Source organism: Aotus nancymaae, unplaced genomic scaffold, assembly GCF_030222135.1.
Source record: "Aotus nancymaae isolate 86718 unplaced genomic scaffold, 86718_ANA_hifiasm-v0.15.2.pri h1tg000022l_1, whole genome shotgun sequence".
In the NCBI taxonomy this organism is placed as follows: Eukaryota; Metazoa; Chordata; class Mammalia; order Primates; family Aotidae; genus Aotus; species Aotus nancymaae.
The window spans coordinates 2,113,762-2,138,159 of NW_026988435.1; the positions used below are offsets into that span (position 1 = coordinate 2,113,762).

At 37.4% G+C, this 24,398-nt stretch overlaps 1 protein-coding gene across 2 annotated transcripts in view; it reads right to left on the reverse strand.

Annotated features, from left to right (window-relative positions):
- CRYBG3 (crystallin beta-gamma domain containing 3) overlaps nucleotides 1-24,398 on the reverse strand; it is a 133,597-nt gene that overhangs the window by 92,540 nt on the left and 16,659 nt on the right. The window contains exon 2 of one of the 2 annotated variants that reach the window (XM_012474147.3): nucleotides 18,664-18,730. The exons of the other annotated variant lie outside the window; for it this stretch is intronic. Within the exon in view, the coding sequence (XP_012329570.2) occupies nucleotides 18,664-18,730 (67 nt within the window). The remainder of the gene's footprint in view (nucleotides 1-18,663; nucleotides 18,731-24,398) is intronic. 2 annotated transcript variants of the gene reach the window in all.

The following is a 24,398-nucleotide window of genomic DNA, read 5'->3' on the forward strand; positions in this document are numbered from 1 at the left end:
GATCACCACTTTCAACTTCATTAAAATGTCAAAACAGTAATTTTTGTCAAAAAATATATTTATCTCACTATTATTTTTACTTGCCCATTCCTTTCAAAGTGTAACAGGTTGCTTTCCAAATGAGAAAGATATGAAATTAATAAAAGATTTTACATTTAACCTTTTTAAAGTTGTATACAATTTTTAAAAAAATTGTTTCTCCTTCCCCTCAACTGTCTGCTTCGTTGCTATTCCAGAATCCCTATAAGTTTACTAAAGAGTATTTTTAGTTCCCTTAAATTTTTTAGTTCCCTTAAATGTTTTAGTTGATTAATTTTTCCCTCATAATCTTATGAGAAATGTATATTAGTAATTAAAACACCTTCAACAACAAAAAAGTTTCTGCATTTACAAACAAAACTAGAAGAAAAAATACACTGCTATTCAAATACCTGCAATAAATTATGTATTTATAGAATTACAATTTTAAGTTTGATCCAAAGCAGCTATTCTTCACCCTCAACCTGGACAAGTTCAGGCTGCCTACCGGCCCTCATTATGTGGGCCCTATATCCGTCTGCCAACAAGACTGTCTACCATTATAACAATGAGTGAGCAGAATGAAAGCACTCAGGACTCAAGCAAACACCAACAAAATATTCATTCTAGTTGCTCTCCAATATTTTGGTATAATGTATACAACATATGAATGCTACTGATGAAGGCATATGAATCTTTGGAATTTTCAATGTTTTTCCTTCATGTTCAATATGTTGTAATGCAATACCCTTAGTCCAAATGCATTTATCTATCTACTCTTTGTTAAGTTGGGTCCCAATACAACAAAATACAGAAAAGCATTATGTATACTGATTAATAAGATTTAGCTGCGATCTTCAAGGAGCTTACAATCTAGGAAAATACTCATCATTATATTAGTATCACTGTGGGGGGCTTACAAGAGATATGTACACAATGGAAGCCATAATTAACGAGTGGGGATGTAGAGAAATGATCTTCTTTGCACAGAAGATAACATTTGAGCTTAATTCTGAAGCGTGTTAAGAGCATTCTAGACACAAACCGTGGTGTGCACAAAGACACAGAAGTTTGAAATATGTTTACTATGGCATAGATGTGGCTGAAGAAGATTGGAGCACAGAGGATAAAGAGTTTGATAAGATACCAGTTAGAAGTGCTGGGTGAGGAATAATATGATCACAGATAACTGAGTTATCTAAATTGGACAACAATTTGAGTAGGTAAGCAAAAAAAAAAATGGACATGGAAAATACAAAGGGAGGTGAGAATTAGGGCTCTGGGTGAAAGGAAGGTAGGGCAGCAAACTATTTAGTTGTCGAACGTGAAATTTTTGGTCCCTTGATATACAAGTTGACATGTCTGATATAAACAGAAACACAACTGAAGAATGCAGTTTAGCAATACACAATGTACACAGGAAAAAAAGAGTAATCACCAGAAAAGCCCTATGGAAAAAAAGATTAATAGGCAAAAACAGTGAAAAGAAGAAACCAGTGAAAGAGATGGAGGAGGTCAACACCAGACCAGGTTAGTCTCTCTAGAATACCACAGATCTCCAAAGAAATAAAGAACACTTCAAAAGGCAGACGGGAGTAAAGAATGCCAAATGCCACTGTGAGCTCAAGAAAGATGAGAAGTATCTTCCTCATTGGTCTTCAAAAACATCAGCCACACAGCCAGCCACCTTGGGAATTTTGCCTTTACTTTTCTCTTTTCTTAGAATGTTCATCCCCCAGATACCTGTATGACTCACTCACTCTCACCTTCTTCAGACCTTTACTTGAAAATCATCTCGTCAATGAAAATTCTCTCAGCATGATCTATAATAGTAGACCTTTCCACTGTAAAACTGCCTATCCTTCTTCTGTTTTATTTTTTCTCCTTGTACTTACTATTACAGTAAGTACACACACATCACATACCTACAACATTTAATATGTGTTTCTTCCTTTAGGATGTAACATCCACAAAGGCAAAGATTTTTGTCTATTTTATTCATTGCAGAATCTCTACCACCTTGAAACATGCCTGATAATAAGAGGTGCTCAAATGTTTCTTAGTGTAATAAATGAAGAAATTGAAAAGCCCTAAGAATGCAGGAGAAATAGTCATAACAGTTCAAGAATTCGTAAGTTCAGTCCAAAACTTGAGGTGCTAAATAGTGAGTAGCTAGCAAGGAAATAGGAATAGTCAGAAGTAGACGGGAAACCTTTTCAGAGATTTTATACCAGATTTTGTCAAAGACGTTTTAAGTCCAAGACAGAACTTACTGTTTTGTGCATCAGCTCTACCCTTGTTGGAAAGGGAGTGACTATGGTATAAAGGGATGGATGACAGTTTCCAGAAGGAAAGGCAGGAGGTGATGATATGAAGAGAACAATATAATTTATAATACTTCTAATAAAGACAAAGCATTAGCATTGGAGAGACGGACATTTTCTCTACCAAGTAAAGTGGCAAGGAGAGTGGCTAAAGCCTTATAAATTCTGTAAGTGAAAAGACAGTAAGGTCCAACAAATGGCTCTGACCTCAGTAAAGTGAAAGGAGAGAAAAGATGAAGGAGAAACATAAAGGTAGAACAAGATTTGGGCTCTCAAAATTTAGAGGATTTGAAACAATGTTTCTGGGGAATCCAACCCCAAATGAACAGATTAAAACTATGTAAACAAAAAAGCAGTTAGGTTCAATGTAACTTTAAAGTATTTATTCATTCAATAAATAATCACAGACACTACTCTAGGCATTTAGATGCAACAGTGAGAAAGGTACCAAAATCCTTTCTTTTATGGAACCCACATTCTAGTGATGTCTGAACTTTTTTGCATTAGCAAAAATAAGCATTATTTTGTCACCTCCTTAAGCAACCTTTGGCATGTGATGGGTGTTGTGGTAACTGGTATAGTAAACAAGATCAACGTGTAGACAATGCTGCCCTGCCCCTTGAGCAGTGAAACTGCTAAGCATCACATGTGCACTACCCCAACAGGGCCCAAAAACAGGCTGCCAGGAGCCCGACACTACCAGTGATTGTGGCCTCTTCATCAGCAGAGCTGAATGGCATACACACACCACCCAGAAACTGGTAACAGGCCTGCCAGGGGACTACTGTCACTGATGATACTGCCCCCAGCAAAACCAAAGCCATATCACTGCCTCCACAGACCCACATAGTCTAGGCCACTGAGGCACTCACAGATGTTGACAACAGCCAAAATATATATATATATATATCATATTGTGACTACTCTACTGTGCCTACCTAGAACCAAATCCAAAGCCAGACACCCTGTATGACATCTATCAGAAAAAATCTTTCCCTACAAAAGCTACTCCAAAAATTGAAGGAGATACTCATTCCACCAGATGTAACAATGTAGGGACACATGAAACATGAAAAAGCAACAAATGTGACACAAAGGAATACAGTAATTCTCCAGTGACAGACAACCAAGAACAGAAAGTCTATGAAATGCCTAAAAAAGAATTCACAATAATGATCTTAAGGAAATTCAGCAAGATACAAAAAAAAAAAAAAATGCAGATAGACAATTCAATAAAATCAGAAAAACAATTTATGATATGAATGATAAAGTCAACAAGATAGGTATCATAAAAAAATCTTCAAGCTGAAAAATTCAGTGAATAAAATATACAATGGAGAGTATCAATAATAGATTAGATCAAGCAGAAAAAAATTTCGGAACTTGAAGAAAGGCTTTTTAAAGTACTCCAATCAGACAATAAAGAAGAAAGGCTTTTTAAAATGATCCAATCAAACAATAAAAAGGAATAAGGAAAGCTCAGGAAGAAAAGAGATGGGAAAAGGCATAGAAACCCTGTTTAATGAAATAATAGCTAAAAAGTTTCTAAGTCTTGGAAGAATATAGACATCTAAATCCAGGAAGCTCAAAAGTCCCCAAATAGATTCAACCTCAAAAGATCCTTCCCGAGGCACATTATAGTCATAAGTCAAAAGTCAACAGAGAATTCTAAAAATAGAGAAAAGTGTCAAGTCACATACAAATGAATCTCCATCAGAATAACAGCATAACAGCATATATCTCAGCAAAAACCTTATTTGCAAGAAAAGAATGGAATGATAGATTCAAGTTGCTGAAAGAAAAAAAAAACAAACTCAGCTAAAAACATCATACCCGGCAATGCCATCCCTCAGAAATGTAGGAAAAATAAAGTCCTTTCTGGACCAATAAAAACTGAGAAAATTCATTACTACTAGGTAGACTTTAAAGAAATGCTTAAGGGTGCTCTATATTTGGAAGCAAAACAATAACTACCATCATAAAACTATAAAAGCATAGAGTTCACTGAAAGAGAAGTTACATAAATGAGATAAAGTAATCAAACCTTATCATGACGGAAAACCACAAAGATAAGCAATAAGGAACAATGTATATATACAAAATGATCAGAAAATAATTAACAAAATGACAAGAGTACCTTATCTATCAATAATAACCTTAAATGTAAATGGTTAAATTCCCCAATGAAAAGATATAGTTTATCTGAATGAATAAAAAACCAGGACTCAACTATATACTACCTACAAGAAACTCACTTCACATATAGAGACACACACAGAATGAAAGTAAATGGATGGAAAAAGATATTCCATACAAATGGAAGCCGAAAACAAACTACAAGTCAAAAAAGGAGGTCATTGCACAATGATAAAGGGATCCATTCAGCAAAAGGATGTAAAACTTGTAAATATATATGCACTCAAGACAGGAACACCCAGATATAAAAAGCACATAGTATTAGACCCAATGGGATAGACCCCAATATAATAATAGTTGGGAACTTCAAAATCCCACTCTCAACTTTGGACGTATCTAGACTTAAAAAAAAAAAAAACTTAAGGAAATAGCAGATTAAATTTCACTATCGATCAAATAGACCTAATAAACAATTATACAAATAGCTGCAGAATACATAGTTTTCTTATCGGCAAATGGAATATTCTTCTGAACACACTTTGAGGCCACAAAATACGCTTCAACATTCTTTTTTTTTAAAATGAAAATCATACCAAGTACTTTTTCTGACCACAATGGAATAAAACTAGAAATCAATAACAAAAGAAACTTTGGAAACTGTATGAATACATGGAAATTAAACAATATGCTCCTGAATGACTAACGAATCAATAAAAAAGAAGATAATTAAAACACTTGTTTCAACAAATGAAAGCAGAAACACAATATATAAAAACCTATAGGATACAGCAAAAGCAGCAGAAGAGGGAAGTTGATAGCAACAAACATCTACATCAAAAAAATTTTTTAATTTCAAATAAACAACCTAACAATACACCTCAAGAAACAGCAAAGCAAGAATAAGCTAACCCCCAAATTAGAAGAAATAATCAGAGCAGAAATAAATGGCATTCAGACTAAAGTATAATACAAAAGAGCAATGAAACATAAAGTTGTTTTTTTATAAAAATTAAATTGATAAACCATCAGACTAAGAAAAAAGAAAAGACCTAAGTAAAATCAGAATTGAAAAGGAGACATGATGACTGATACCACCAACAATACAAAAGATCATCAGGAATTTTTATGAATAATGATATGCCAACAAATCAAAAAATCCTAGAGGAAATGAATACATTCCTGGACATATACAATCTACCAAAATTGAAGCAAGAAGAAATAGAAAACCTGAACAGACCAATAATTAGTACCAAGGTTGAATAAGTAATAAAGTCTCCCAACAAAGAAAAGCCCAAGACTGCACAGCCTCACTGCTGAATTCTAATAAACTGTTAAAGAGCACCAATTATTCTCAAACTATTTCAGAAAAATGAAGGAGATAGAATTCTTCAAAAATTCATCATGCAAGGCTATCATTATCTTGATACAAGAACCAGACATGGACACACACACACACACACACACACACACACAACAGGCCATTATCCTAGTATAACAAGATACAAAAATCTTCAATAAAATACTAGCAAAGCAAATTCAACAGCACATAAAAAAGATTGTGTACCATGATTAAGTGGAAATGATACAAAGAGAGTTCAACATACACAACTCAATAAACATCATATCAACAGAATAAAGAATAAAAACCTTTTCATCATCTGACACAGAAAAACATTTGATAAAATTTATTATCCCTTCATGATAAAAACTCTCAACAAATAAGTATATAACAAATGTACCTCAATGAAATAAAAGCCATGTATGACAAATCCACTGGTAGCATCATACTAAATGTTGAAAAGTTAACACTTTTCCTCTAAGATCTGGAATAAGATAAGGATGCCACTCTTACTACTTTTATTCAATATAGTACTGGAAGTCCTAGCCAGAGAAATCAAACAAGAGAAAGAAATAAAGGACATCCAAATTGGTAAAGAGGAAGTCAAACTATCACTGTTGGCTGATATGGTCGTATTTCTAGAGAACCTCAAAGACTCATCCAAAAAGCTCCTACATCTGATATGTGAATTCAGAAAAATTTCAGGATATAAAATCAATATATACAAATCAGTAGCACTACTACACCCCAACAATGACCAAGCTGAGAAACAAATCATGAACTAAGTCCATTTTACAACAGCTGCCAAAAAAAAAAAAAAAGAAAAAACCACCTTAGGAATACACCTAACAAATGATGTGAAAGATCTCTACAAAGAAAACTACAAACCACTGCTGAAAGAAATCATCAATGACACAAACAAATGGAAACACATCCCATGCTCATGGATGGGTAAAATTAACATCGTGAAAATGTCCACACTGCCAAAAGCAATTTACAGATTCAATGCAATTCCCATCAAAATACCATCATCATTCTTCATAGAACGAGAAAAAACAATCTTAAAATTCACACGGAACAAAAAAGAGCCTGCATAGCCAAAGCAAGGCTAAGGAAAAAAACAAATCTGGATCATGTTACTTGACTTCAAACTACACTACAAGGCTATAGTTACCAAAACAGCATGGTACTGGTATAAGATAGGCATGCTGACCACAGGAACAGAATAGAGAACCCAGAAATAAAACCGAATACTTACAGCCAATTGATCTTCAACAAAGCATACAAAAACAAAGTGGGGAAAGGACATCCTATTCAACAAATTGTGCTGGGATAATTGGCAAGCCACATGTCAAAGAATGAAACTGAATCCTCATCTCTCACCTTATACAAAAATCAACTCAAGATAGATCCAACACTTAAATCTAAGACCTGAAACTATAATAATTCTAGAAGATAACATCCATAAAACTCTTCCAGACATTGGCTTAGGCAAAGAATTCATGACCAAAAACCCCCAAAAGCAAATCCAACAAAAAACAAAGATAAATACATGGGACCTAATTAAATTAAAAAGCTTCTGTACAGCAAAAGAAATAATCAGTAAACAGATAACACACGGAGTGGGAGAAAATCTTCACAAACCATGCATCTGACAAAGGATTAATATCTGGAATCTAGAAGGAATGCAAACAAATCAGCAAGAAAAAACAAATAATCCCATCAAAACGTAAGCTAAGGACATGAATAGACAATTCTCAAAAGAAGATATACAAATGGCCAACAAACATATGAAAAAATGCTCAGCATCACTAATTTATCAGGGGAATGCTAATCAAAACCACAATTGTGATACCACAGTATTTAATTATGGCAAGAATGACCATAACTAAAAGACACCCTGACTCCCCACCCCACCTGGGTTCCTTGGCACTCTCAACTCGAATGCCCTCCACTTCCACTCCCCACTTCCCTGCCCCTTTGACTAACCCTCACCTTCGTCTTGACACATAACTGTGCCGCCTCGGACTCTGCATCTCAGGCATTCCCCAGTTTTCACACCTGCTCATCTTTCCACCTCCTTTACCCAATTGTCCTGGGTGTACCCATCACACCAGTTCTCCTGCCTCATCACAGTTTCTGTCCTGATTCTAACTCTGTCCGTTTCAGTTCCCAAAAATGTTCCTATCTTTTCTATCCATATCTCAAATATGGCCAATTACCTCAAAGCCTCTTTCTTTTGTTCCTTGGTCATGCCTATCAGGAAAACTCCAGATTTCTCTTTTCTAAATAAGTGAGTGAGTCTCACTTTAAAAATGTGCAGGGATATGCAGAGCTAAACAGATTCAGGATGCCAATCATTCATGATTTACAGCTTCAGCACAAAATCCGTCTGCAACCCCCCATTTTTCACAGCAGTTATTTCAACCCTTTCTCACATTCTTTTAGCCATCCCCTCAACTATCCCATTCACTCGCTCAGAAAACTCTCAGAAAGACTATGTCAGAAGAGTATCAGGAAGAGTATCTCAGAAGAGCTCAGAAAGTCTTGTTTTTTCGGAGAGACCCTCCCTCACAGTCCTGACTCCACCTCTCCTCTACCTACATCACAGCAGCAACAGCAGCAGCAGCATCTAGCCCACTTCCTTCACTGGCCGTTGCAATGAAAGGAACGATTCCACCTCCCAAAGCTAATTCCTCCACCAGGGCACCAGTTCATAATCCATGGTGTCCCTCAGGAACCTCAGTTGCTGATCTGACCCTTCTGTGAGCCTCTACCATTCAAAAGTATATTTGGGACAACCTCCTCCTCTGTCCCCATTACTAACCTCCTTAGAAAGGAGTTACCAACCCTCTCCGTCTTCTTTCCCTTTACTCCCAATCACTTCCTAAGTCCCAACAATCAGGCTGTCTCCCCAGTAATGCTAACCATGGCTTTTCAGAGATACCATTCTAATGACTAATCAATCCAGTGAACTGTTCTTCTATCCTGATCTTATATGATGTGTCTGCAGAATGTGAGACTGAATCTCTTCCTGAAAACCATTCTTCCTTTAGATTCCACGGCATCACTCTGAGGTTTCCCTTCTGAATACTCTCTCCATCTCTTTCCCATTCACTTCTTATAGCCACCCCTTATGTAACACGCTCCTCTAATTTCCAGCCTAGACCAGCTTTTCCTGCATGGTCTTATGAAATCTATTTCCCACAGATTCGAATATTCAAATGATCCTCATATTTGTATCCCCAGTTCAGACTCCTAAATTGTCAGCCAGACATCCGTCTCCATACCTGGATGCTTTACTGGACCTCAAACTCAAAACATCCCAAACTGAACTTGGCCATGCTGTCTCATTTTTTCCTTCTTCTATAAGGTATAAAATTCCCACTTGTTAAAGTCAGACAAAACATCAGAACACCATCACCATGACCTCGCCCCTAGAATAGTGTTATCAGTGGTCTAACCAGAATCCTTGCTTCCACATCTGTTATCCCTCACTCTATTCTCCAGACGAAAGCCACAGCAATCTTCTAGAAGCCAAATATGATCATTCTTAAAGCCCTCCAAGCCAGGCGCGGTGGCTCATGCCTGTAATCTCAGCACTTTGGGAGGCCGAGGTGGGCAGATCACCTGAGGTCAGGAGTTCAAGACCAGCCTGGCCAACATGGCCAAACTCCATCTCTACTAAAAATACAAAAATTAGCCAGGCATGGTGGCAGACACCTGTAATTCCAGTTACTCAGAAGGCTGAGGCAGGAGAATCGCTTGAACCTGGGAGGCAGAGGTTGCAGGGAGACAGAGGTTGCAGGGAGCCGAGATCTCCCCACTGCATTCCAGCTTGGGCAACAAGAGCAAGACTACAACTAAAAAAAAACGCCCTCCAATGGCTGAGTTTTGCCATCAGAATAAAATCCAAGCTCCCTGGCATTGCCCTCCAGGTCTTGGTGGGTCTAGCCCCCGTGCCTTACTCTTAATTTCATCTCTCACCACTCACAATGCTTGCAATACCTACTGTCTTCATAAACATTACTATTTATTCTCTTCTCCTTCCTCTCTCCCTTCCTACCTTTCTCTTTCTCACATTATCTTTACAAGTGCTATTCCCACTGCTGGGACTTATCCCTTGTTCTCTTTGCCTGGAAAATTCCTTCTCCAATTCAAGTTTTTCAGGATGGAAATTACATTTACGTTCTTCCAGTGTGTAGCTCTAACATTCTATGTCTTCCTTGACACCACAGGATATAGGGTAACAATAATCTTACATACGTTCACCGTGAGTAGGACTATTACCTAAATTATTAATGGTTACTAAAATTTGGCATTCATAAATTAAAACCCACTCCTTATTAAATAATTCTAGTTAGTGTTCTACTAAGACGTCTAGCCGTCACATATTACTTGGAAAAGTTGCCAAAAGTTGAAATTCCACCACCAATACTTGATATTCCCGATTTTGAGAAAAATACTTTATCAATTTATTATTGCTACTATCTTGAGTTATAGCTTTAATTATGTTTTCTGAGACGAAGTCTTGCTCTGTCACCCAGGCTGCGATGCACTGGTGCAATCTTGGCTCACCACCTCTGCCTCCCAGATTCAAGTGATTCTCCTGCCTCAGCCTCCCAAGTAGCTGATATTACAAGCACATGCCCACCATGCCTGGCTAATTTTTGTATTTTTAATAGAGATGGGATTTCAACATGTTTGCCAGGCTGGTCTCCATCTCCTGATCTCAAGTGATCCATCAGCCCCAGCCTCCCAAAGTGCTGGGATTACAGGATGATGCTTAAATCTTAAAATCAGTGCCTTTATAATGGATTTCATTTGTGGTGGACTGTCTGATTAACTCCTTAGTGACTACTTATATATATTCACGTCAATATTTTTCAATAAATGGATTTTACAAGTTATGTTAGGTGTAAAGAAGAACTGTTTATACTCCTATTGTTAAAGTAATGTTGCTTCAAAGATAACATCAGATCGTTATCACAGAATTATTCTTTTCACTAGAAAATGACAACAGGCAAGGTATGTGGGCAACCACTTTGCCTAAATGTAGCTGGTTATAGTTTAAAACAACAAGCTATTTGCAACTTTTATATCATCATGCCTCAGTGTTAGGATCAGTTCTAAGATGTAATTAATAAGTTATTACTAAGATTGTTTTCAAAGCTAAAATTTTACCTTCTAAAAGTGTTCTGGTATAGAATCAGAGTTATATCTGGGATGTTACTTTCACTGTTTTCAAATCTATATAATTTTTAATAAACAGATGTAGTTATATGTAGCACATTAAGTGCTCTTAACCACGGGTGACCCAAAACAGTTACCTCTCATGTACCTCAGAGGAAACATATGGGTGAAAATTGCTGATCTAAATAAGAAAAGTATGAGTTATACCGTATAAATGGGTATGAGTATGAAGGAAGGGCTGTTGATGGGCCTTAGTGCAATGAGAAGGGAGGTAAAATACTAGATTCATTCCCAGGTGTCAAGATTGGGTAGTGTGGTGGTACCTCTAGAAATAACAGGAAGTTAAAACAAAATTGTTAACTTTGAGTGTGTCAAACTATACTCAGAGACATCTGAGAGGAGAGGTCCATCAAAGAGCTGGCTTTATCATCCTGGAGCTCAGAAGATATGCTGGGATAAAGGAACATACATGAGCTAGTCATTGGCTAAGATGCAGGCAGAAATCAAATCAACCAGGGCAGGTATATAAAGTGAAGAGAGAAAGGAACAAGAAAAGGAATGAGAAGAAAGCCATTCCCTCCTGTTATGATATAAGTATTTCAGCAAAAGCACTGGGCCAGAATAATAAAAGCTTTTGATTCTCTAAGAGCTTTCTGGGGCCCACTCTCGTGTTCCAGAATCCATATTTGACACCTATAAAGGCAAACTTTCTCACAAAAATCTAGAGTACATACATGATCCTTCATACTCAGTTTCCATATTGATAAGATATTCCATGACACCACAATGTAGGACCATTCCAGTTATGGATGGTACCTTCCAACACAGTCAATTTAATAACTATAAGATGTCAAGTCTCCAAACTACCATCAGCCACAATGACAGGCTTAAGCCTGGCAGTCCATTGGTCATGTGGACAGCACGGTAACACACAGTGCATTTTCCATTTCGGGTACTCCAATAGCACTCACTTTTTTTTTTTTTTTTAGAAGCAATCAAGAGGTAAGATTTTGACTTCCAGCTAAAGTTGAATATGGTATACCTTCTTGTTTATACCTTATTCTCAAGCATTATACAGAATCAGTATTTCAAATATCTGCTTTCTATACTATTCACCCAGAATAAATCACCATTTTCAAGCAAAGATTTACAGTATTTCTAAGTTTTAGCCAGACTTTGTATGGCAAGAAGGCAATCATTTTACTGAGTACCTACTTTGTGTCAGGCATTGTACAGTACTCAACATGTTATCGCAGTTCATTCCGAAACACCTCTATGAAATAAGGACCCGCCCTACTACAGATCAATAAACCAGGGTTCAGAGACATTAAATACATTTCCCAAAGTTACCAAGCCACCACCTGGAAGATCTGGGATTTAAGTCCAGGCATATCTGGTTACAAAGACTGTGTTCTTTCCATCATTACACATGTAATTTCAAAACTATGCCAAGGAGGTGCCAGGAATGCAGAGGCAGAGAATAGGGGCTGACTGTGAAGCTCCAGGCAAATCATTCCCACCATCAACAGGAAAACATTGCTGTAATCTATTTATATATGCGGTTGCAAGTACAATTACTGTTGGGGTAGGGGTGCTCTTTGTCTGAAAAACAGACGTATAAAAATCTGTGTGTTAAACTAACATGATATTGCTGCAACTATTTGCACTGCTGAGAAAAGAAGACAGCAAGCACCAGGAGCAATGGTGTATGCCTGTCTGCAGTCCCAGCTACTCAGGAGACAGGGTGAGCAAATTGCTTGAGCCCAGGAGTTTGAGGCCAGCTGGACATAGCAAGAACTGTCTGTTAAAAAAGAAACAGGCAAGGCACGGTGGCTGATGCCTGTAATCCTAGTACTTTGGGAGGCCAAGGCGGGTGGATCATGAAGTCAGGAGATCAAGACCATCCTGACTAACACAGTGAAACTCTGTCTCTACGTAAAATACAAAAATTTAGCTCAGTGTGGTGGCATGCACCTATAGTCCCAGCTACTTGGGAGGCTGAAGCAGGAGAATCGTTTGAATCTGGGAGACAGAGGTTGCAGTGAGCCAAGATTGCACCACTGTACTACAGCCTGGGCAACAGAGCAAGAGTCCACCTCAAACAAACAAACAAACAAAGATAGCAACAGCAAGCATAAACTAAAGCCATAAATATTTTAAAATTGGTTCCATAATTAATTTCCCTTTAACCAAGACAATATTTAACACATATAAATTTGACTACCATTTCACTCTGACTGAGAAAGAATTGAAAACCAAATAAGGAAAGAAGAGCTACACAAAATCAAAATATGAACAGATGCATATATTTAAAATATTCATCTTACTACGTAATTCTGTATTCTGAATACAGATGTTAATGTAAAGAACAATTAGTGATCATTCTTCTTCAGTGAGATATTCTTGAGCTACAATTCTTCCATTTCGACAGGTCAATTAATAAACAGTGGCGACAAAAAAATGTGGTTATTTGTAATAAGTGATTTACTTATCAGAAATAAATTTATGAGTCATTAATATGAGATATTAATATGCATTAGGTTGATACTTATTAATTTCATTTTATCTCCAGGAATATCACAGGCATACACCAAATACTTCCTCTTAAAAGATGCTAACCCCTTCACCAAAGTTGTATAATTAGTCATGAGCACCAATTCTAAAATGGGACCAGTGGTGAATTTTATATAAGGCAGATGCCACGCTATGGAGAAGATGCATAATAATCATCAATGTATGAGGCCTGGGTTGGAGGCTCTACAACCTGTGGTCCAGATATAATCATTTTATTTAGCTCACGGCTCATTTCTAGAAAAGGACTTGGTGCCATAGTTCTTTTTATGTTTTAATAGGATTTCTTTTTGATAAATGAAGCTTATGAATATAGCTTATAAATTCAGTAGACAAATGGGAAGAATCATGGTACATAACTCCCTCTGAATTCTCTTGCCTCTGTTCATTACCAGTGGGAGTGGTATCAAGTGACTTAACCTGAGATTTGCTTTTGTCAACTACATAAAAAAAGATACAAATTCTGCTTAACACTGGATAGAATACACACATTGATTTTTTTTCTCTTGAACAAAATATTCTAAAATGACAGCAAAAGGGTGTGTTTTTATTTTGTTTTGTTTTAGTTATAAGTACAAAGACAGGAAGAGAATAGATGTAACAGGCGATACAGTTTGAATGTTTGTCCCCTCACATTGAAACATAGTCCCCAGTGCTGGAGGTGGGGCCTGGTGGGAGGTGTCTGGGTCTTGGGGGCAGAACTCTCATGGATGGCTTTGTGCTGTCTTTGCAATAGTGAGTGAGTTCTCGTGAGATCTGTTTAAAAGTGTGTGGCAGCTCTCCCCTCTCTCTCGCTCCTGCTCTTGCTATGTGACATGTCTTCTCCTTCTTTGCCATCTGCTGTGATTTCCACCAGAAGCCGAGCAGATGTTGGTCCCACGCTTTCTGTAAAGCCTACAGAACTGTGAGCCAATAAAACCTCTTTTCTTTATAAATTACTCAGCCGCAGTAATTCTTTACAGCAATGCAAAAATGGCCAAATACAGCAGGCAAGATATTTCAGAAAATGTTTAGAAGGCAAAAGCAGATGGAAGCATAGTAACTGAGCAGAGAAAGCTTCTACCTAAGTGACTGCAAAAAGGGACTCTGAACTTAAGGGGAACAAAACAATTCATCCCATAGGTAATCTGAAATGACTCAGGATTTGAAGACACTACGTACCACTTAAGGCAGTGTCAGACATGGGATTAAAACTAAGCGTTTGCTTGAAAAATCTTCAAATTTAGTTGAGCCCAAGGGCTCTTCCTTTACCCAAACAGTAAGATAATCCTCCCTACCTTCCACCACCAACACTCCCAAGAAAGAATAAAAACAAAAAGCTAAAAAACATTCTCTGAAGATATTAAGGCTTTTGGAGAAATTGAATTTGAGATCAAAGGAGTATCCATAGAGAAATGTCTGAAACACTGATAATCAGTCTGGAGCTCTAGATGATAAAGACACAGGAGCCAAAAGATGACATCAAAAGATTGGAAGCTATTACTTCAGAGGACTGACGCTGAGGAGAACTGCAAACTTTCAGAAACAACTTCACGGAAAACTATTTAGCCAAAAGAAATCAATGAAGGAAACTGAAGGAAGTAGCCAGAGGTAGGAGTGGGACCAAGAAAGGACAATATCAAAGAAGCAAATATAAACTAAAGAAAATTTCTGAAAAGGAGAGACAGGCTTGAAAAAAAAAAAAAACTGTTTCAACTGGTTAAACAGAATGAGAACTAGGGAAAGGTTGCTGAATGTGGTCAGCAAAGGTCACTGGTGAACATGAATGTAACTGGTTTCATGGAATAGCTTTCATTCAATCAGTGACTACGTACTGACCATCCATGACATGTGCCAGACACAGTACAAGGCTTCCAATGTCAGAGGGAACTGGAAGAGACACAGGAGTCAGAGCAGAAATCATTAAGAACTGAACAATGCTTAAGGCAGACTGCACAAGGAATTTAGAGGTAAAAGGTAGGAGTAAAGCAGAATAACAGACTAAAAGGAAAGGAAACCAGACACAAAAAGAAAACAAAAACATTGTTTTAAGTTTCATATATTTAAAGAGAAACACAGAGACCTGATGCAAACCAGAAGAAGCCAGTGAAGATGGAGGGATAGCAGCAGTCAAGGCAAGGCCCAAGGAAAGGCAGTAAGTAAGGACGCCAATACCACCGCACATGGTGTGGTCAAGGCGGGGGCTTGAGAATTTAGCCCTGCAAGAGAGAAAGAGATAAACATTGATCTGACGTAGGTAGTAGAGAGCAGGGCATAACACAAAGTAGACATGAATGAAGCAAGAGTAAGTTTACAAGACAATGGTAGAATGTGGACTCAATTTCCGGAAGCATCTCCAGTTAGATATAAAAACCTTATTAACAAAAAATACATATCCAGTAGAAGAATAGATGCAAATGTTAGAAGTAGCCACCAATGTTAGCAAAACAGCAAAATTTGTGTAGCATGTAAGTGGTATTTTAAGTATCAAAAATTTTATGATTCCGAAGTTAATATAAAATGATCTGTTTAAAAATACAATTAATTTTTGTAGCTCAAACTTGTCTTGCAACCAACAGTCTTTGACATCATCACTTGGTATCCTAAGGTCAAATACAAAAAGAAGACTATATAAGGTTATGTTTACATAAATCTGTTACGGTTCAGACTCCAGTGGGAAATGCTGGACATTTTTACTCTTATCACAGAAAGCATTATACAATTCAGGTTAACAAGATAAAAGCATGGCAAAAAAATGCCAAATTGTATTGAAGTGCTATGTTTCAGAAAACTTTATTAGAAAGAAAACAAATGGTATGACTTCTGCCCCTTGCTAAATGAAAAATTTTCAGTTCAGACTGTTCAAACAGCAAGATAATAAATGCTGTTGCTAACTTTTTTTTAAAGGCATGGCATTTAAAAAAATTGTTGATGTTACCAAAATACATATTTGTTATGATGTCTGGTAGCAGCAGTCCCTAAACAACTGGGTCTGTGTGGCTAGGCTGAAGAAATCCTACCAGTAGCTTCCAGAAGGTTTTAAAAAAAAGTTACATGAGCCGGGCACGGTGGCTCACACCTGTAATCCCAGCACTTTCAGAGGCCGAGGTGGGCAGACCACGAGGTCAGGAGATTGAGACCATTCTGACTAACACGGTGAAACCCCGTCACTAGTAAAAATACAAAAAATTAGCCAGATGTGGTGGCACATGCTTGCAATCCCAGATATTCTGGAGGCTGAGGCAGGAGAATTGCTTGAACCCAGGAGGGGGAGGTTGCAATGAGCTGAGATCACACCACTGCACTCCAGCCTGGGTGACAAGAGCGAGACTCCATCTCAAAAAAAAAAAAAGTTACATGAGCTAAAATACACAGGATACCCCAGAAACAAAATGCCGTGGTATCCTTTCTATTACGGGATAACTGAGTTTCCATATATAAGTAACTTTATAGGCCTCAATTCACAAGAGAAACGGTCTCATGACTGCATGCTATCTTAGGGGCTGAGATGCCAAAATAAAATTCTCCTCAGCATACAAAATAAGGTAAGAATGGACAGAAAAGCTTGTTAGCATAGCGTCCCAGCTATTACATTTGCCAAATATATTACTGAATTCACAAAGACGCAAGTTTCAGAGCCTCTGTAGGTAGAAAACAGTACTACTGGAAATAAGAGGCTGAATTTATCCAAGTTTGAAAACTGAAGATTTATTCTGGTGAAAGTATGCTAAAATAAACCAGCAGGTATAGGCTGAACGGGGAAAGCAGCAGAGACCAAGAGAAGAAAAGGGAGCAAAGAACCCAGGAAGGTTTGGTAAAGATCAAGAGTGAGTACAGAGGCGATGAGGGATTAAGAGATGGAATGACAAAACCGGTAACCAAAGAACCTTGGCAGTTGGAGATCTCAGAAGTAACAGGCTTCTGTAAAACAATACAAGGGCAAGTTTCACTTACTGCCTTAGAACTAAGAGTCTTGAGTAGGGCAACTCAAGGCATGGAAAAGCTGAAAAAGCAGCAGCAGCTGTAAAGCCCACACAATGGTAAACCAGCAGGCTGATTAACAACTGATTGCAGAAGAGAAGTAGGTAAGACATTTTATAAAACCACCAATAGGAGGATTTAGTAGCCAGACTCACAAAGGAGTGAAGAAAGGTAAGCGAGGTGATCTTCATTTTTTCATTTCAATAAATATTTATGTTTTATTATAATGGAGAAGGCAGAAATAAAAAATTAAAACAACTTTGTCTTTATAATGTGTAATGCACTTAGGCATTATATAGTTTTTTAGACTATTAAAAAGTGCCCCACATCAGTAATGAAGAATTGAGATGATTTTTTGGTCTTTCCAATGACTATGCTAATTTATTCTGAAATCCCCAGAAAGATCAAATTTTCTCCTTGACTGTCCCAAATCATGTGAAAAGAAAGCAAAAGCCATGACTGTGGGATAGATACCAAAACATGATCACATACCTAGAAACCAGAAACATCAAATTTCTAGAAAATCACTTATGAATAAAAAGAGAGATCGCAAGTTTTAGTGATTTTCGAGGATTTTCAACTACTCGTGGAGAATTGCCTATGTAGGTGTGTAGCTTAGCTACTTTTTGCGCTTGTCCTCTTAGAGAAGACGAGAATGACATGCAAGCTAACCAAATACATCTAACATAGAGCAATGACATGTAGAAACAGATTATTAACTTCTACCCTCCAAAAGCACCATTACTTTACAGCATTTCAGAAAACTCATAAATACCAGAACTTCCTAGGAAAAACAGACCATGGAGGTCATGTGATCTGACTTACAGATTAGAAAACAAAGACACAAAGAAATGAAATGCCTCAGCTGCAGATCACACAGTTGTGCTAGTGACAAAGCCAAGAACACCTTTCTGCACACTCCCTTCCCAGAGCTTCCCCACTGGTCCAGACTCACATCCCACCTCCTAATGCAAGTGTATGACAGAACTGCTCTGGATTTCTACAAAAAGTTATTATACAGTGTTTCTTTTGAAATGTAAAATAAGATCACAGAATCTAAAAGAATTCACAGTAGTTTAAGGTATTTGCTTGATATAAAATAATATTAATTTAAAACTATACCTTTACTGCGTCTGATGAAAGTACATTTTCCTTTTTCTGACTTGTGCTCATGGGCTCATTTTCAACACTGAAAAATAAAAACCACAGTTTCTTTTGAAATTAAAAGAAAATTACTAAACTAAAAGTTTTCTGTATTTAAACCCAAACTGAAAGTTCCTTTATCTTCAATGACCAAAGACTGATACACCATGTTATACCAACGATAAATTGATTTGAATCTCTAAACTCAAAAAAATGCATTTAAAAATTTTCATCTAGGCTTCAGATACTTGTGTGAACTCACTGTGCCTCTTATTTTCTTCTAAGATAATCAATATCACAGTAATGATATATCTGAACAAAAGAGCACCTGTGTATTACTTTCATAACACTGGCAAGTGCTAGTACTCTAAGATATTATTTACGTGAAGGTTCCCAGAGTCAGATCTTTTTTTAATGCCTATGCTGGGTGTTATTTGGAACAGAATGCATTTCTATTCAGCAAATCACTATAAACATATAGGTCCATCTAGTGAATTCTGGGAGTACTCAAAAATAGATGTAGGTTTATGTAGCTCCAAATGTGTTCCAGATGGCACCTTACAATCTGATTTCCCAGATAGTTACTTCTAATTGTTTTGTCTGGAATACCCCCTCAGATGCCTTCTGGGATGTCATTATAAAATACTTCCCCAAGACACATTTAAGATTTTTTTTTTTTAAGAGATGGTCTTGTTCTGTTGCTCAGGCCGGAGTGCAGTGGTGCAATCATAGCTCACTGTAGCCTCTAACTCCAGGGCTCAAGCAATCCTCCTGGCTCATCCTCCTAAGTAACTAGGACTACAGGTGCATGCTACCATGCCCAGTTATTTTATTTTTTGTAAAGATACGGGTCCCGACTATGTTGCCCAGGCTGAACTCTTGGCCTTAAGTGATCCTCCCACCTTGGCCTTCCAAAGTGTTGGGATTACAGGCGTGAGTCACTGGCACCCAGCTTCCAGATCTAAATATTTACATCTCTGTTTATACATTATCCTGTTTTTATACTTTCATAATCCTAGACAAATTAAGTAGCTTCATTCTAAAGATTATTGCCAAGGACTGTGTTTAGCCTTAAGGATATAAAAATGAGCGGGTCAGGGTTTTTGCAAAACTCAGTCTAGTTAGAAAGACTAATACATAAACCTTAACAATACAGTTTCATTAGAGTTATAAATGCTAAATGAAGAAAATGTTATAGAGCATAAAAGAAATAAGAAACGACCAATTCTGCCTGTCCAGTAAAGTACCCTCAGAGGAGGTGCAAAAGCATGTGGTCATAGAGAATCAGGCATTTTCCGGACACCAAGTTGTATTTGTTTGCTTTTAATATAAATCTGGAGCACAGAGCTTGTGAAAGATAGAAGTAATCCTCCAAGAGATGAGACTGAGACCAAGAGTTTGTGGATAACAGACTATGAAGACCTGGCCTGACCCGTGACAAAATTTGACCTTTGTCCTATATGCAGTGAGAAGCTTCAACAAGGGGATAAGCACAAGCAGGAGGAGGACTGCGAGTGGGCCAGACGTGGAACAGTGGTCACTGGCGGTGAGGGCCCGGGAAAGAGGAAATATCAATAGCTCAGATCAAATAAAGACCGCCCCAAAGCAGATCAGATGGAAAGAGAAGTCACGATTTATGCCATTTAGATTTTTCTATCCATAAAAGTCTATGTTATTATACACAGTATCCAAGAACAAATGGTCATGGTCAAAAGACAGAAACAAAAAATAAATCACGAACACCTGGAAAATACAATGGATTAAAATGTCATAAGTCTAAGACTCTATGCAGAAACAAATGGACCAAAGACATACAGCCAGACAGACCCTTAAAGCTTCTAAATGTCAATAGCAAAAGTATATGTAAAATAAATAAATAAATAAATAAGCTGTGTGTTAAACACATAAAAAATTCTATAGAAAAAATCAGGAACAAAATCAGGAACAAAATAGAAAACATTGTACAATACAGAATTGTAACCTGTACATGTGTATAAAATAAGAATGTCTTATAGTTGCTACTTTAAAAGTAAGTTCTTACCTCTTTTTCCTATTTTACGAGTCTTTATCTTTTGCCAAAAGGTTGCTTACAATTCAGTTTTTTTTTTAAGTAAATGTGAATTAACGTTGGTCTATTTAAGCTCCAATTAACAAAAAAACCCTGGCAAATACATGTAAAAAGATCATGTTACAAAGATTTGGGGTATAATTAACAATAATGCTTACCTTGGCAGGGTGTGGGGGCTCGTGCCTGTAATCCCAGCACTTTGAGGGACCGAGGTGCGTGGATCACCTTAGGTTGGGAGTTCAAGACTAGCCTGACCAACACAGAGAAACCCCATCTCTACCGAAAATACAAAAGTAGCCAGGTGTGGTGGTGTATGCCTGTAATCCCAGCTACTTGGGAGGCTGAGGCAGAATTGCTTGAACCTAGGAGTTTAAGGTTGCAGTCAGCTGAGATCACACCATTGTACTACAGCCTAGGTAACATGAGCAAAACGCTCCATCTCAGAAAAATAATAATAATAATAATACTGACCTTGACAAGTGAATTCTCTAACTACAATTTATTTTGAATGTACCTAAAAACTATCTAAACATACAACATCTAATTTTGGTCTCCTAGTTCATGCTTCAAGATTCCTGAAATTCTGCTTTATTTAGTATGTTTACAGGGTTTTCTATCAACATACTAAGACTGTAAATGAAAATGGTAAAAGTTTCTTTCCTAATACAAAAGCTCTCCAGAAAATGCAGTTGTGACTTCATGAGATTATGGCAGAACTCAGTTTTTTCAAGTTGCTATAATTACTTCCAAATACAAACTACAAACACACACACAAATTCCAGAAAAACACAGCAATAAATCAGCATTAAGTATTAAGCAAACAATGGAAGAATTTAAGTTAAAATCACCAAAAGAAATATTACTTGACATTTCTTAAAATTCTAACTTATTTCCTTTAAGTTACATGATTCTTATTGCTAAACTGAAATTTTAAAATGTGTTGAGTTTTAAAGCAAACAACATATTTTAAAATTTTGGTTGACTGATAAAAAATCAGTGCTCTTATTAAAATTTCAATACTTTGCTACATGAAGTATTCTTAGCACAGATAACATTATTCATGCCCTAGCTGCAGATACAACTGGTACCTAGAACCACTTGACATTACTAGAACATACCACAGTTTATAGTCCTGCAAATCACTTTATTCTGCCACCCGCAGCATCCTTCCCCGCCCTAATCAATTCTAAATCTTTAGCAGATAATCTATATCAACAAATAATCTATATCTATATCTAATAATCTATAATCTATATCCACCAACAGCAGATAATCTATAACCATGCCAGAAGCAGTGTGGCCTGTAATTCCAACACTTTGGGAGGCCAAGGCAGGCAGATGGCTTAAGATTGGGAGTTCAAGACCAGCCTGGGCAACAATGGCAACCTTGTCTCCATTAAAAAAAAAAAAAAAATTAGCTGGTGCGCATCTGTAGTCCCAGCTATTCAGGAGGCCACTGTACTCTACCTGGGTGAAAGAGTGAGACCCTGTTTCAAAGTAAATAAATAAATAAATAAATAAAAATCTATAACCATATATCCATTTGTGCCTGCTTACCTTCAACAGAAAACACTATTACATTGGGAACAATGTAATCATACACATTAGACTTTCTTTCTTAAGGAGGTAGTACATGAGTCTATTGAAAGAATATGACAGCCATTCCTATCCTCCAACATACTTCTCTAAAACCATTAAATGGGGAGTGGGGCTGGTGGGAGAAAATTACTCAACAAGAACAAGGTCATTTTCAGTTGATTTAAAAATAAAACAAAACACAACAAAATGAGAACACAGTAGCTAAATATACTCAAAAAACAGTGAATACTTAGATGTCTGCTTAGTACAAATATAAAATAAAAAGATCAAAAAAATTGGGGTGATATTTTCAGTCTCTTAAAAAATAAATACAAAGGAAAGAGAAACATGTTCACCTCAAAATTCATAAGAAACTACAACCCGTTCCTATTGTTTGCTCACAATTTAACCCCTTTGGGACCCAGGGTATTTCAATTAGGAATATTTCTAGAAAGCACACATTTTACTCATGGCAGAGGGTGAAGAGCAGAATTCAAAATCACAGGTAGGCACAAATAAAACCACTCTGCATTTCTAAATAGCCTAATCTTAGCTAACAGAACATTAAGAATTAATTTTTCAAAATAGCTCAAATATGAAGGTCAATGGAACACAAAAGTTCCTCATTTTTCAAGCAACTTTATTTGGACCATGGCTGAAAATGAATCCAACACATAGCCATTTAGTTTTTATGTAACTTTCTACCAGATATAAAATATTTTTCATTGGCAACGAAAAAAGGTGACTTTAACCTTCTAAAGTTCAAATAATTTACATAAAGGAGAGCTCCTAACCTGTTACTTAGGATATGTCCTTTTCTTAAAATTAAATTTTGACGAGATTCCCTAACCAATAGCAGATAAGCAGCGGAAAACTGGGCCCAAGAACTCACTCATCCACTCAACAAATGAGTAGTGCACACACGTATGTGTCAGGCACTGTTCTTGAGGGGTCGCATGATGTACAAACCAGACGAGGTCCTTACCCTCACTCTTTCAGAACTCATGTCTATATGCATCAGAATCACCTGTGGCAACTATGTTTCTGAAAACGATTTCTGAGCCTGTCAAGGAATCCAACTGGAATGGGGCCCAGAAATCTACATTTTGAGCTACAAATTACTTTACCCCAAGTTATTCTAATGCAGGTGGCCCTCCGACTCCATTCTTGATAAACAATGGTCTGAGAGCCTCTCTATCTTTAGCTGACATCAACAACTGATAGCTGTAGACGGAAGAGAAAAATCTGGCCAGAAGGATTTCCACTTATTATTTAAATATGTTAAGTGTTGCTACTTAAAGATTAGGTAGCAATTATTTAGAAAACACTAACCATTTTCCAACACTGCTGTTCATCAAAGCTCCTCAATCCAGAAAAGAGATGTTGCCCTAATGAGCACATACAGCACTGAAAGTACAGAGTGGGACCTGGAAGGAAAAAAATCCCCCTCTCTCAGTCCATACTGCAGACTAGAGCATGAGGGAAGCTTCCGGGCCTCTCCCAGAGTAAAGCTCTCCTCTCCTCCTGTAATGTACCTGTTGGGCACGTCCTCCTCCTATGCCTTTCTCTCATACATAACTGTGACTGCATCAGGAAAACCTGGAAATGGTAAAGACTGAATACAGCTTCCATAACCGTCTTCTGGAGGCTTGCCTACTTCTCTATGAATGCCAGAGTCTATGGATTCTTGCCATTTCGAGACAGCAAGCAATCTTTGGTGCTCATGCCATCACTGGCAGTAATTCAGAGCACCCCCAAATACAAGATCACTTAACATAAAGTAGTCCCCAATTTGGGAATGCCGTTACATCTAAATAGCACACCCCAGCCCTCTGTCCACAGGGACACTTCTCCACTTCCAGGGCCAATTTACCTTCTCTCCTGTTTCCAACCCCGCTCAAAACTGATGCTGCCTGAAGTTATCCTCTTGAGGCATATCCTCTTGAGTCATATCCTCTTGAGAAGTGAAATCTCGAAATTTTCACTTCTACTACATGAGGTGTGGTCTACAGTAGAAGAATCAGCAATACTGCTGAGAACAGGGAAAAAGAATCAGGGAAAATCTCCC